Source organism: Echinops telfairi, unplaced genomic scaffold (assembly GCF_000313985.2).
Source record: "Echinops telfairi isolate 266 unplaced genomic scaffold, ASM31398v2 ScPeMD7_9;HRSCAF=40, whole genome shotgun sequence".
In the NCBI taxonomy this organism is placed as follows: domain Eukaryota; kingdom Metazoa; phylum Chordata; class Mammalia; order Afrosoricida; family Tenrecidae; genus Echinops; species Echinops telfairi.
The window spans coordinates 12,670,466-12,683,223 of NW_022103906.1; the positions used below are offsets into that span (position 1 = coordinate 12,670,466).

At 52.7% G+C, this 12,758-nt stretch overlaps 1 protein-coding gene across 2 annotated transcripts in view; it reads right to left on the reverse strand.

The window, feature by feature from the left end:
* The window catches only part of BLK (BLK proto-oncogene, Src family tyrosine kinase), a 92,967-nt gene that overhangs the window by 1,408 nt on the left and 78,801 nt on the right, over positions 1–12,758 (reverse strand). For both annotated transcript variants that reach the window (XM_004707640.2, XM_045286748.1), the window contains 6 exons: positions 10,924–11,070; positions 10,365–10,517; positions 7,143–7,322; positions 5,721–5,797; positions 2,370–2,520; positions 660–791 (listed from right to left, as the gene is read on the reverse strand). In XM_004707640.2, the coding sequence (XP_004707697.1) occupies positions 660–791; positions 2,370–2,520; positions 5,721–5,797; positions 7,143–7,322; positions 10,365–10,517; positions 10,924–11,070 (840 nt within the window). The remainder of the gene's footprint in view (positions 1–659; positions 792–2,369; positions 2,521–5,720; positions 5,798–7,142; positions 7,323–10,364; positions 10,518–10,923; positions 11,071–12,758) is intronic.

Genomic DNA, 12,758 nt, shown 5'->3' on the forward strand with positions numbered 1-12,758 from the left:
ATCCATCCATCCATCCACCCACCCACCCATCCATCCATCCATCCATCCATCCATCCATCCATCCATCCATCCATCCATCCATCCATCCATGTCTACACAGTTTTATTGAGGGGATCTATCCAATAAAACAATTCTAGTCAACCTGGGGGAACAACTGGGAAAAAGATACTAGGCTTTCTCCTGAGTACATGGCGCAAGGGAGTGTGTCCATGATCAGTAATTCCTCCCGGCCCAGCCAAAGTCCGTCACTCACTGGGCAGGTGCCCCAGAACACGCCTTGCTTGGGTGATTGAGAGAGACGTCTGGATTTGACCATGTGCCAGCTCAGAATGGGGCTTTTGGGGTGCCCCATGGATGGCCAAGGTTGAACAGCCTGTCTTTAACTGCAACAAGTGCACGGGAGTAAACTTGAATTCAAATCCTGACCTGTAGCGTGATTCTAATTTGGGGTCTCATTAACCACTGCTGAAGGAAAGGGACTGCGAGCCCTGTTGAAGAAGGGGGGAACTCTCCCCTCCAAAAGGCATGGTTGTGTCTCTGTACACACAGCTCTGTTCTGGGGTGAGCGGCCACAGGTACCAGTGGGTGGGACTGCGCCAGCAGCACTGTCTCCAAGCAGCAGGGGGTATGGCGAGACCATGCAGGATGCAGCTGCCCACCTGGGTATGGCACTCGGCCATAAGTGACGATTTCCATCAAGAGGATTCCAAATGACCACACATCTGCTTTGATGGTGAACACCCCATAATGGATAGCCTCCGGGGCCGTCCACTTGATGGGGAACTTGGCACCTATGGAAAAGCCAGGAGCAACCTTGTGAGGTGGTGACTGTGCTCTGTGGTCCCTGCCTTTCCCCCACCCCCACCTATCGGCCCCTGTAAGCCCTTCCATCCTGTCCCCACTGCCACAGCCTTGCAGGATTGCAGGACTTGGCAGAGATGAGTCCCGGGAGGTAGATCCCCGCAGCAAACAAACAGCCTTTGTTTCACTGGGGGCCTCCCAAATGGGTCTGAGCTCCAAAGACTGCTTTGCTCCTCAACCCCGACTGCTCTCCCAATGAGAGCTTCAGGGAAGACACTGTCATTCTAAAGCTTGGGCAGGAATGCCCAATATTCCCATGAGGGATTTCACGAGCATTTCTGCTTCCCTTTCTCGGGAGAACGGAGACAGCTCCTCACAAGACATTAGAAGTAGTTAAATAAATGTATCCATCGGTCAACTCACGTGAGCTGCATATTCATATGTGGATTCAGGAGAAGATTCAGCATGGCTTCAAGGAACTGCAGGGTGGCTGGCTAGCTCAAGAAAGCCAGGCAAAGCGGGAGGCCTTCAAGGGCTAAGTTACGCGGTCTACATGGGACATTGACATGGCTCTGTAAAAGTCAAGGTCCCAGAGCCTAGCACCCTCAGCAGGTGTCCCTCTGGCCAACAGGATGTTCATTTCCTCTTCAGAATGACCCGCGGAGCCAGGTGGGTCCTCTATATCATTTCCTTTAGGCAGGAAATGAATAACTGAGGCATAGACACAAACCCACCCCACTTCCACCAGGGGGATTTTGACTCATAGCAACCCCATGCCCCTGTGGGTTTCCAAGGCTGGAAACTACTGGCTTGTGGGTTTGAGCCATCGAACTTTCAGTTAGCAGTCAAGTGCTCAACCACTCTGCCACCCAGTCTCTGAACTGAGGCACAAGCGAGGTAAAATGACCTGCCCAAGTCATGAGTCACTTGTGACTAAACAAGGCCCCTACGAGGTGGGGGTGGACCCTTTGGCCCTCTCTGGAAACACACGTTGCCCAGCGAGGCACCCTTGCACTGTCTTTAAAGCACTCAGAGGGTGACCACCCAAAGCCAGCCCTGCTGTCCTCGAGTCCTTTCAGACCCATGGAGACCGCGTGCGTCAGAGTAGAACTGCAATGCCCAGGGTGGTGGTGGTAGGGGGGTGTTTGTTCACATGACCTTTTATGGTGGAAACCAGGGTTCACAAGTGTTGTCCAGTCATGTTTCTTAGCGTGTCTTCTAATGTCTTGTGAGGAGATGTCTCCGTTCTCTGAAGCTCTCATTGGGAGAGCAGCCGGGGTTGAGCAGCAAAACAGTCTTTGGAGCTCACATCCGTTTGGGAGGCCCCCCCATGAAACAAAGAGCAACAGGTTCTTTGCTGCGGGGCTCTCCATTCTCCCAGGTGCTATGTTCGAGAGAGCGGCGTGTGCATCAGGAAAGGCCCGTCGTGTGGATTCATGGCCAAATCATAGACACTGCACAGCACGCTTCACACGGGACTCTGTGAAGAACCACCCGCTAGGAACTTGTGGGGTTGGGTCGGTGGAGGTGAGGTTCAGGATGGTGCTGGTGTCGGGGCTTCTGCTCACCCTCTTGGGCGGTGTATTCACTGTCAATGATGCGGGCCAACCCAAAGTCCGCGATTTTGCAGCACAGGGTCTCAGACACCAGGATGTTGGCTGCCCTCAAGTCACGGTGGATCGAGTTTCTCTTCTCGATGTAGGCCATTCCTTCTGCAATCTGAGGAAGCAGGTCACAGAGTGCAGAACAGTGCAGTATCCTCCGTGCAAGGCGTGAACCTACCCACCATCCCTTGCTCAGTCTCTACAGGGTGAGAAAAATGGCACACCCTGCTCTGGTCCAGACCCACCAGCCTGTCTGTAGAACCAGCCTTCTCCCTCTTACAAGGCTGAAAGAGGAAGGCTTAGGAGTGTGTGTGTGTGTGTGTGTGTGTGTGTGTGTGTGTGTGTGGGGTGGGGGCGGCAAGAGAGGATGCGCTGCAGCTGAAGAAGAAGCACATTCTTTGGTGGAGTAGAAATAGGGCTTCAATCGTTCCTCAACTGAATGTACTGCCGTCCCCTAGAAGGCAGAATGGGAAGAACCCCTTCTCTCATCATGAGAGGTGCAGAGCCTCTCTTTGGTCCCTCCCCCGCCTCTCCTGGTCTTCCTCCTGCAGCTGCTTTTCCTTGTACGTGGGGGAGTGGATAGCACTGCGGGGCCTGAGAAAGGAGAGAGGAAGGTGTGTTGGGAAGAAGAAGGAAAGAGCGGTGGCAGGGCAAAGAGAAAGACAAGAGGGAATGTAGGAGCGCCATCTCCGTGGAGAACTGAATGCCTTCTCGGAGCCAGGATTTGAAGCTTTGGCCTCAAGCGCATTGCTTGACCTCCTGGAGGGGTCACTGTCCTGATGCCGAGCTGGAGAGGGACATGGTTCACACGATCTACGGAGTTGAGGGGAGAGTTGGATGAGATGGCATGTGGCACAGCACCTGCCCCAGTACCTGCCCCACAACAAGCTCTCAGTGGGCCTGGGAAGAGTCCGAATGAAGTCAAAGAAGAATGCCACCCCCACCCCCCTTGGACCACCAGCACTGGGTCGAGAAGTGTCATTTTGGTGGGGAACCTCATTAAGACAGTACCTACGGCCTTCCCAGCTGATGGGTGAAAGAATAGTGTGTCAATTTACTGCCACAGACCTGGGAGAAGCCTGCCCAGAGTTGATCCCGCTTCTCTTTATGCTCCCATTTTACCTTATTCGTCAATCAGTCATTGCCTTGTTATTTCATTTATCTCTTCTTTAGCTCATGCAGCCAATGGACAGTTATTCGTCCAGTGCTATGGGGAATATAAAGCTCTATCCTAAGTCTTTTGTGACTAGCCAATATCTAGTAGTACCTACTCTGCTAGCAGACATTTATTGACCACTGCTGGACATTCAAAAGGAAGAAACGAGCAGGGTCCAGATGTGCTTTCAAAGGGAAGAGAGTCGTGTGCACAAGGCTAGTGAGAACACATGTACTAAGTGCTCCTACCTGATGGAGAACAGAGGCAAGGTGTTCTGGACAGAGAGGGCAGTTTGAGGTAGAGGTTCAGGGGATGGCAATGCCCAGGGCATCAGGGAGCAGGGGGTGATGCGGCGGCACTGCAAAGTGGAGTGTGTGGATCAGTGGTTGGAAGAACCCCGTGGGACAGCCAGCGTGGCCTTGGAGAAGAGGTGCTGCAAGGCTTTGCATGCCCTGCTACGGAGTGGGGGCAGGGGAGCCCAGAAGGACTGTGTTTGGAAGGAAAGTCCACTCAGAGCGGCACTCTATGAGGAGACATGCAAAAAGTCATGGAAAAACTGGAATTGCAAGATAGTGGGATATTCCCACACACTTTTGGAAGCCCCCTCACTACTTAAAAACCTCTCCTTGAAAGCTGTATGGAGCCCGGCTGACCCCTGACACATGGGGGCATGGCTCTGGCACTGGCCACAAAGGGGCAGGAGGTGAAGTGCAATCAGAACGGCTCCCAAGCCACTGGCCGGGGAGGGTCTGCTTCTCTGGCTTCCTCACACCCAGTCGCTGGGGCACAGATAGGCCTGTCCGTGTCTTTGTCCTGGGTGACCCAGGAGTTCCCAGGGTTTGGTGGTGGGGATCGAAAAAGAGACCGGCAAGAACAGCAGAAGGAGAAGAAAACCAAGCAACCAAGCGAGGCAGGCTTGTCACCGCCACATGGCCTGAAACCGGTCACCAGGGTTAATTTTCGGAAACGGCCTCCCCAGCGTACTCAAACCTCCTGCCCGCCCCCCCACCAGTGGAAAACAAGGTGTGGTGGTGACACCAATTCCTGCACTGATGCTAATAACAGATAAAGCCTGCTGGGTGGGAGGAGGAGGAGGGGCTGGGGCAGGCTTCCTCTCCAGAGCCGGATGTGTGCGTGTGCTGATGCATCTCTCCGGCTGACCACAGACCAAAGCTGTTCCGCTGACACGCCCAGTTTTAGCAGACACATGCTCAGGGTCCCCAGGTGTGTTTTCTTGCCAGTTAGAGCCCTCAGCTACCATCCCTGGGGAGGGAGGACGGGCTCCTGTTATCCATTCTGAAATCCACTCTCTGGAAGGGTCTGCCCCTGAATGCGAGGAATACCATGAACAGAGAGGGTCTGATGCTTGCATGTTGTGGTGTTGGAAGGTTACTGTAGGGTCCAGCGAGGAGACGCTGCCTCTAGTACATGCTTGGTCATGTCTGCCCAGCAGCCAAGGGTCAAGTCCCATGCATGTAGCAGGACTTAGGGCTCTTGGGACAGACCAGTGTTTCCAGGAGCAGCACTTGCAGAAGGCATTTGTGGATATCACGTTAGAACAAGATGAGGTCATGACAAAACACACTTTCCTCTTATGTTAAATGGGGCCCTTTGCTACCTTTCTGTGGATGTCTCACAATATCCATTCTCCAGTGCCTTATTCATGCTTCTTTCTGCTATGGCTTCCCAGAATGAAGACTACATTTCCCAGGCTCCTGTGCAGCTAGGTGGTCAGTGGGATGTAAGAGCAAGTACAACGAGTAACTGCAGGGACGTGCCCCTCAAAGGAGCAAGGTAGGCTTTCTTTCCCTTTGTTTTTCTGCCAGCTGAAAAGAGGCTGTGCTAGTCAAGCATGAACAGTTATCTTGGGCAGTAGGATGGCATGTCAAGATATGTAGCAGGTTGAAGAAGCCTAGCTCCCTAGTGCCTTTGTGGGGGCAGAGTCCCCTATTTGCCTCAGACCGCCCACCTCTAGATGTTCATATACTTAAGAAATTCTTATTTTGGGTTATCTGTCCTTTGAAGTCAAACTGAATCAAACAGTTCTTCTAAATAACAGATTGTTTTGCCCAGCCACAGGACACAAAGAAACGGGCCCACGGGCCAAGCCAGGATGAAGCCATCCCTTTCCAACGCCCACCCCTTGGCGGTTCACAAACCTGGGCAGACATGTCAATCAGTCTTGGGAAGGACAATTTGCTGCCTTCGTCCATCTTCAAGAAATCCAGAAGGCACCCTAAGGAAAGAGATGTTGCAACTCTACTTCTGCATATTGACCCACTCATGCTGTGTCGGCCTCTCCAGCCAGGGGGATCCCTCCACAGCTACAGAGTGTCTTAGACTTTATGCAAACCCTGATCTCAATCCTCACAGTATCCCAGGAGGCAGCTAATCTGCGCCCAGCTGCCCAGAGGGAGTTAGGTCTCAGAATCTGAGGCTCCGAGCCAGGGGAGTGGCTCTTCTGGCTCTCAGCGAGGGCTGTCTCCTGACATGGCTTTCACAGGTTGGAATCTTCCTTGTCACCTCATATCCTTTGTTGATAGAGCTACTTCACTTAGGAAAATACCCAGGATGGAAAAAAAGAAGGGGAAAAAAGAGCCCTGACACGGGGTTTGGTACAAGTGACAAATGTAGTCCTTCTATGGTATCAAAGACCCTTAAAGGAAGTTCCCCTGAAGTCTTGCTAAGAAGTGATCAAGAGGGCCCAAGGAGGCTTCCTTTTGCGAAAAGGTAAAGGAAACATGCTAACATGGCTATGGCCATAAGGAGGGGGTGTGGAGTTAGGGCCACAAGAGAGGTGAACCCAACCAGACTCACAGTCCTCGAGTGTTTTCCAAGTCACAGTGACTCCACTGGACAGGGAAGAAGAGCCCTTGTGGGTTTCCAAGATGGTAACTCTTTATAGGAGTAGAAAGCCTCATCTTTGTCCCATGGGGCACCTGTGGTTTTGAACTGCTGACCTTGTGGTTAGCAGGCAACTCGTAAGCCACCATGCCAACAGGAGATCAAAGGCTGAGGACCCACCCCCCCAGTTAGGAGTTTATTCTCCTACCCCCCAATCTCCATCAAAGACCCAGGCCCAATTCCAGGTTCACTCCTCCCATGAACCCCTAGCCACACCGTGAACCTCAGAGACCATCTTGGCTCACCTCCTCTTCTCATACATGTTGTAAAATGCCCACACAGTTGTCAAGGGCCCCGGGGATGGTGAGCAGTAGAGCTGGGACTAAAGCCACGCCTCCACGTGTGCAGTCTGATTGCATTTGAAGTGCCCTGTCCTCTCCAGTGTACATGAAGCAGGGCTGGGCACAGAAGATGTGCACCTACAATGCTGGGCAAACTGTTCCTGAACTAAGAGGAGCACCCTCCAAGAAGTTACCCCTGTATTTCTCCCCTCACTCCGACACACAACCCTCATGGCTCAGCAGTCCCCTTGGAAAGCCCCTGACCAGCAGGTGGATCAGCCTCAGACATCAATCTCCCTCAAGCCTGGACCACCCCACCCCCTGCCCCCTAAGACTCCCCTCCCCACAACACCTCCCAACTTCAGTGAAGGAATGAAGCCCCAGGGAGTGCGCCACCTCTGGCCATGTACTCCGTGACGATGTAGATGGGGTCCTTGGTGACCACGGCGTACAGACGAACCAGCCTCTCATGCTGGAGGGTTTTCATCACGTTGGCCTCACCCAGGAAGGCTTCTGGAGACATACTTCCCTCCTTCAGTGTCTTGATGGCCACTTTCACATTGTTTTTGTAATAACCTGAACTCCAGGGAGGAAAGAGAATGTAAAAGCCAGTAAGAAGACAGAATGAGCCAATGGTACTGAAGGAGGAAGTCCATGTTGCCACTGAAAGTGACATCCAAACTGTGTCTCTAGGGATTGAGTGCATACCAACTGGGGAAACGACTGGACCCACAAGTGTGGTGGCAGCACCGGCAGTGCTCCCTAGACCATGCCAAGACATGTGGGAGCCGGCGCCTGGCCAACCAAGTGGGAGACCCCCTCCATACTTGTGGCCGCTCCAAAGAAAGGTGATCCTCCTGAATTTGGGCTTTGTAGAACAATATCATTCCTATTACACATGAGTGAAATTGTGCTGAGCCAATTCACATACGGGAAGAGCAGGGCATCAATAGGCAGCTGCCAGAAGTTCAAGGGAGATTCAGAAGAAACCTGGCAGGAGGAATGTCATTCCTGACATCAGATGGAGCTCAGCTGAAAGCAGAGGGTCCCAGGAAGATGTTTACTTGGGTTTTATTGACCATGCAAAGGCTTTGGATTGTGTGGATCACAACAGACGATGGATAACATTGTGCAGGATGGGAATTCCAGATCATAGACCCAGAGGCAGTCCTTCAAACTGACACTGTATGCTTTCCTTTGGGGGAAGGTGTGAGTTAGGGCTGCATGCTATTTCCATCCTTATTCAATCCGTATGCTGAGCACGCAATTGCAAAGCTGGACTCTATGAGGAAGAACGTGGCGACAGGGTTGGAGAGGGACTCATGAACCTGTGATCTGCAGGTGGAAACCCTGCCTGCTGAATGCGGGACGGCTTGAAGCACTTGCTGATGAAAATAAAAAAGTGCAGCCTTCAGTATGGATTAACACCCAATGTTAAGAAAACTGGACGGACAACCAAAAAGTGGGTGAAGGGAGACGTCGGACAGGGCAAGATTTGACAAAATAACAATTTATAAATTATCAAGGGCTCATGAGGGAGGGGGGAGTGGGGAGGGGGGGAGGGAGGGGAATATGAGGACCTAATGCCAGGGGTTTAAGTGGAGAGGAAATGTTTTGAGAATGATGAGGGCAATGAATGTACAAATGCGCTTTACACAATTGATGTGTGTATGGATTGTGATAAGAGTTGTATGAGCCCCTAATAAAATGATTAAAAAAAAGAAAAAAGAAAACCAAAATCCTTACAAGTGGACCAATAGGTAACATTATGATAAACAGGAAACAGACTGACGTCACAGTCTACGCTCATGAAAGCAGCAGCCCAGAAATCAAACGGCATCTTGCATCGGGCCAATCTGCTGCACAAGACCTCCGTAAAGAGTTCTTGGAGGACTAAGGTGCACGTAACCCTAGCCACACTATTTTCAATTGCCCCATATGCACGTGAAATTGGACAATGGGTACGGAAGACCAAAGAAGAGTGGACACATACGAATGAGGGTGTTGGTGAAGAAGATTGACAGTACCACGGACCGTCAGAAGAACAAATCTATCTTAGAGGATGTACTAGCCAGCTCCTTAGAAGCAAGGCTGGTCAGATTCGATCTCACGTACTTTGGACCTATTGTCAGGAGCGACCAAGGCAAAGGACCCGGTGCTTGGTAGAGCACTGGCCCAATGGAAGGGAGGAAGGCTCCCAAGGAGATGGAGTGACACAGGGGCTGCGACACTGATCTCTAATGCACCACCGGTGAGGAGGGGGCAGGACCACACAGCGTTTCACTCTGTGGTTCTGTTCTGCCGTAAACAGCCTTGCTATGAGTCGGAGCCATTCAACTACACCTAACAACGACAACCACGCAAACTGACAGGCTGCTTGGAGGGGACCCCGTCACAACCTTCCAGGTGCTGTCCCTGTTCTGCAGGTGGGGAGACTGAAGCCAGAGGTGCCCCGACCCCCCCAAATGGATGGAGTGAGTCCTGGGTTGAATGTGCAGGCTCTGAAGGCAGGGCAGGGGCAGGTCCATGCAGTGTAATCTGCTGGAGCTGTCTCAGGTCCTCTGTGCCTTAGGTAGTGGAGGCACTTAGCCAGCCAGGGAGGGCGGTAACCCAGGCCTGGGCTCTCTAATTCTGCCCTTCGAGTAGCCTGCCCTCTACCTCTACAGAGAGTCTCTTCTAGCCACGTCAATTACTGACCAAGCATTACACCATGGTGAGGGGATGAAGGAGACAGAGGTGGCGTGTGTGTGTGTGTGTGTGTGTGTGTGGTGGGGTGGGGGTGGGGGGAATCACAGGGGAAGCATTTCATTAAGCTCCTTTCTCTGCCTCTGTGAGATACTCCTTTCTGCTCAACTCCCTGCTGACTCCACACTTCCCTCACCAAAGGCCCCCATTCACACCCTCCCAGGCTCAGGCAGGTTGAGAAGATGAACACCCCTGGGGACGGCCCCTTCTCAGGGGACTGCATTTCACTGGAGGTATCTCAGGCCTCAACCCTGTTGTGCACGGGGGTCTGGAGGGAGGCACATCAGCATCCCCCAGGCCGCGGGTCATTCCAGAAGTAAAATAAAGCTGTGTGACTTATGTTCTGATTGCGTCAATGGGCAGCAGGGGAGCAATGCCCAAATGCAATTTAAAACACAGCCAGAGGGACCTGGCAGGTAAACAACTAGGTCAATGTCATAAAGCCTCAACCAGACTCCTGGAATTCCGGTTCCCTGTTCTTCTGTGTGAGCACCCTGCATCAAGATGAGCCAGTGCTCAGAACAATTAGCAACCCGTCCAAGTTCACACACAGACGTTACTGGTAAAGCCAGCACTAGGCAGAATACTACAGAGCAAGGGACTGACCAGGGGACAGGGGAGCTGGATTTGAGTCCTGCTCCACTACCACGCTCTGGATCCATGACAGCAGCAACCGCGGACAAGCAATTTCAGTGTCCTCTGCTTGGAAGGCCCTGCAAATGCAATGAGCCTCTATCTGCACCCTCACCCTGCCACACCCATGGGTCTTTCAGAGGAAAGCACTCTGCAAACGTGGGCTTTTCCCCCTCAGTGTCCCTGCCTACATTCAGGAGGAGGCCCAGGGAGAGCGACTGGGGTTTGCCACGTACTTACCCATCCAGACTTCACCAAACTGCCCAGACCCGAGTTTCCGGACCAGTTTGAGAGACTGCCGGGGAATTTCCCACTCGTCCTGGGCCCAGGGGTCCTGAGGAGCCAGGCTGACACACGGCAGGGTCAGCCTCTGGCACAAGCCATCTCCCTTCTCTGCATTGGGGAAGAAAGAGATGGGGCTGGGGGTTAGTTACAGGGCAGCCACGGGCCACACCTCACCCACTGGCAGCTCCCCCAACCCCACCCTACCAACACACACACACACACACACACACACACACACACACACACACACACACTGCAGCATACAGGGTCCATGACGCTTAGATTTAAAATGTCATGGTTTCCATGGCTGCAGGCTGAGCTGGTCCAGGGGGTCAGGGCCATGGTTGCTGAATCACTATGACGAGAGTTGGGCCTCTCAGGTCCAGTCCTGGATGACTCCCCTCTCCTCAGGTGATGCACACGATTCACACAATCTCGGGGTCTTAGGGAAAGAGAGACACAAGGCCTCCCTGATGCATGCCCCACCCGCACCCCCTTGAGGTCCCGCTCTTACTAGAATAGTGCTGCACCAGGTCTTGGAGCGAGGGAAAGGTAATCCTGGGGGAGATGTAATAGCCTCCTTGATCCAGTGCGCGGATTTTATAGTGCTTGATCACCTCCCCCCGAGGGGTTACATCCTTCATAGACAGGGCGAAAGAACCTAGCGGGTTAAGAAATCAGACCTATAACTAAGTCATCTTCAAGGTGATTTAACTGTGTGTGTGTGTGAGTAAATGCTCTAAAGTTGATGAGGGGTGATTGTGTAATTCTCCTCGATAGGAGTGTATGATTGGACTGTTGAATTTATATGATATGTAAATTCCTTGGCAATAAAACTGTTGAGGAATAAAAAGGAAAGAAAAAGAAATCAGATGCACAACAGAAGCAAGGCGCCCGGGAAGGAGAGATGAGGCTTTCTTCTCTGAAACCCACGGGGGCAGCATGGCGCTGTCCTGTAGGCCACGAGGTGGAGGGATCCACTCGAAGGGAGCCAGTCTTGGTTTGCTTTGTTCTTTACATAGGACTGAGTGGGACACTTCACTGAAAAAGAAGTTCCTTGAATCCTGCTCCCCATTTTGGCCAACTGCCAAAAGTTCCCCTCTGGGACCTCAGCCCTCCAGGTAGTCTTCCCTGCCTGAGCCACCTAACTCTGCTCTTGACATTCTTCCCCAAGCCTCCACAGCCCAGAGAGGGAGTCAGAGAACTCTGTTGCAGGCAGGACAGTCTCACAGCAACCACCCCTCCCGTCCCCCACTGGGGCACCCAGTCCCTCGGAGCCCCTTTGCCAAGAACTACGGAGAGAGGTAGGACCATTGTAGGGCCTAGGATCTTTACTTGTTTATTTGTTTTCCCCAGTGGCACACTACTCTCTCATACAAAGCACATCACCTCAGGCACCCATGTCCCTGGAAGAATGTGTATTGCATTGCTTTCCACCACGTCTGCTCATAGTCACTTGCTGCTGGCCCATTGACTTTGTTATCTGGGCAGATGTTGGCCTGAAGACCAGTGGTAGCTGAAGCTCAGAAGGATGAGGTTGGTCACCAAGATCACTCTGCTAGTTAGCATCCGTTTGAGAGAGCGGAGGACTAGATTCCCATGCCCAGTACTACCACACTTGCCCACCAGGGGCCAGTCAAGGACATCTCTTTTTCTGGGGTGTGTCTGCTCTGTTTGTCCAATCGGTTTGAAGGCATCTTTCGTCTGGTCAAAACTATCATCTCTGTTCCAAGCCCACGTCCTCTCCTGTTTCTCCTGGTCCATGTGAGAGGCTGTTTGCTGAGCCAGTGAATCTTGCTTCAACCACAGTCCACCCACATGCCCTGCCCCACGCGGGATATGGCAGACTCCTCCCACCCCGATACTTCTACCCCAGGTCCAGGCAGCGGTGTCCTCCTGCCGCCAGGGAACAAAGGAGCCTGGCTGTCCTGCTGTCATAAGAAAGCCTTTGCTCCCACAGCCTGTTACTTGTTTTCTTCTTGTCTTTTAAAGGATTGTTAGCTTTCTGAGACGCATGGAAGTCAAGGTGAAGGGCCTGCCAGAGAGGCCACGCGGGGCTAGAGGTTGCTTTCCCTGCATCCGCAGCACCACTACTTCCCTCAGGGCGGTTCTTCCTGGGCCCTCTCATATCCACTGCCTGTGCTCGGAGCTGCCCACCGAGAGCTCTTGTTCTGGAGGTCTGGGTGGTGTGTGTGTGTGTGTGTGTGTAGAGTGATCAGGCTTGGACAGCCTGGACCCTCTCATATCCACTCCCTGTGGCTCTGAGCTGCCCACCGAGAGGTCTTGTTCTGGAGGTCTGGGTGGTGTGTGTGTGTGTGTGTGTGTGTGTGTGTGTGTGTACAGTGATCA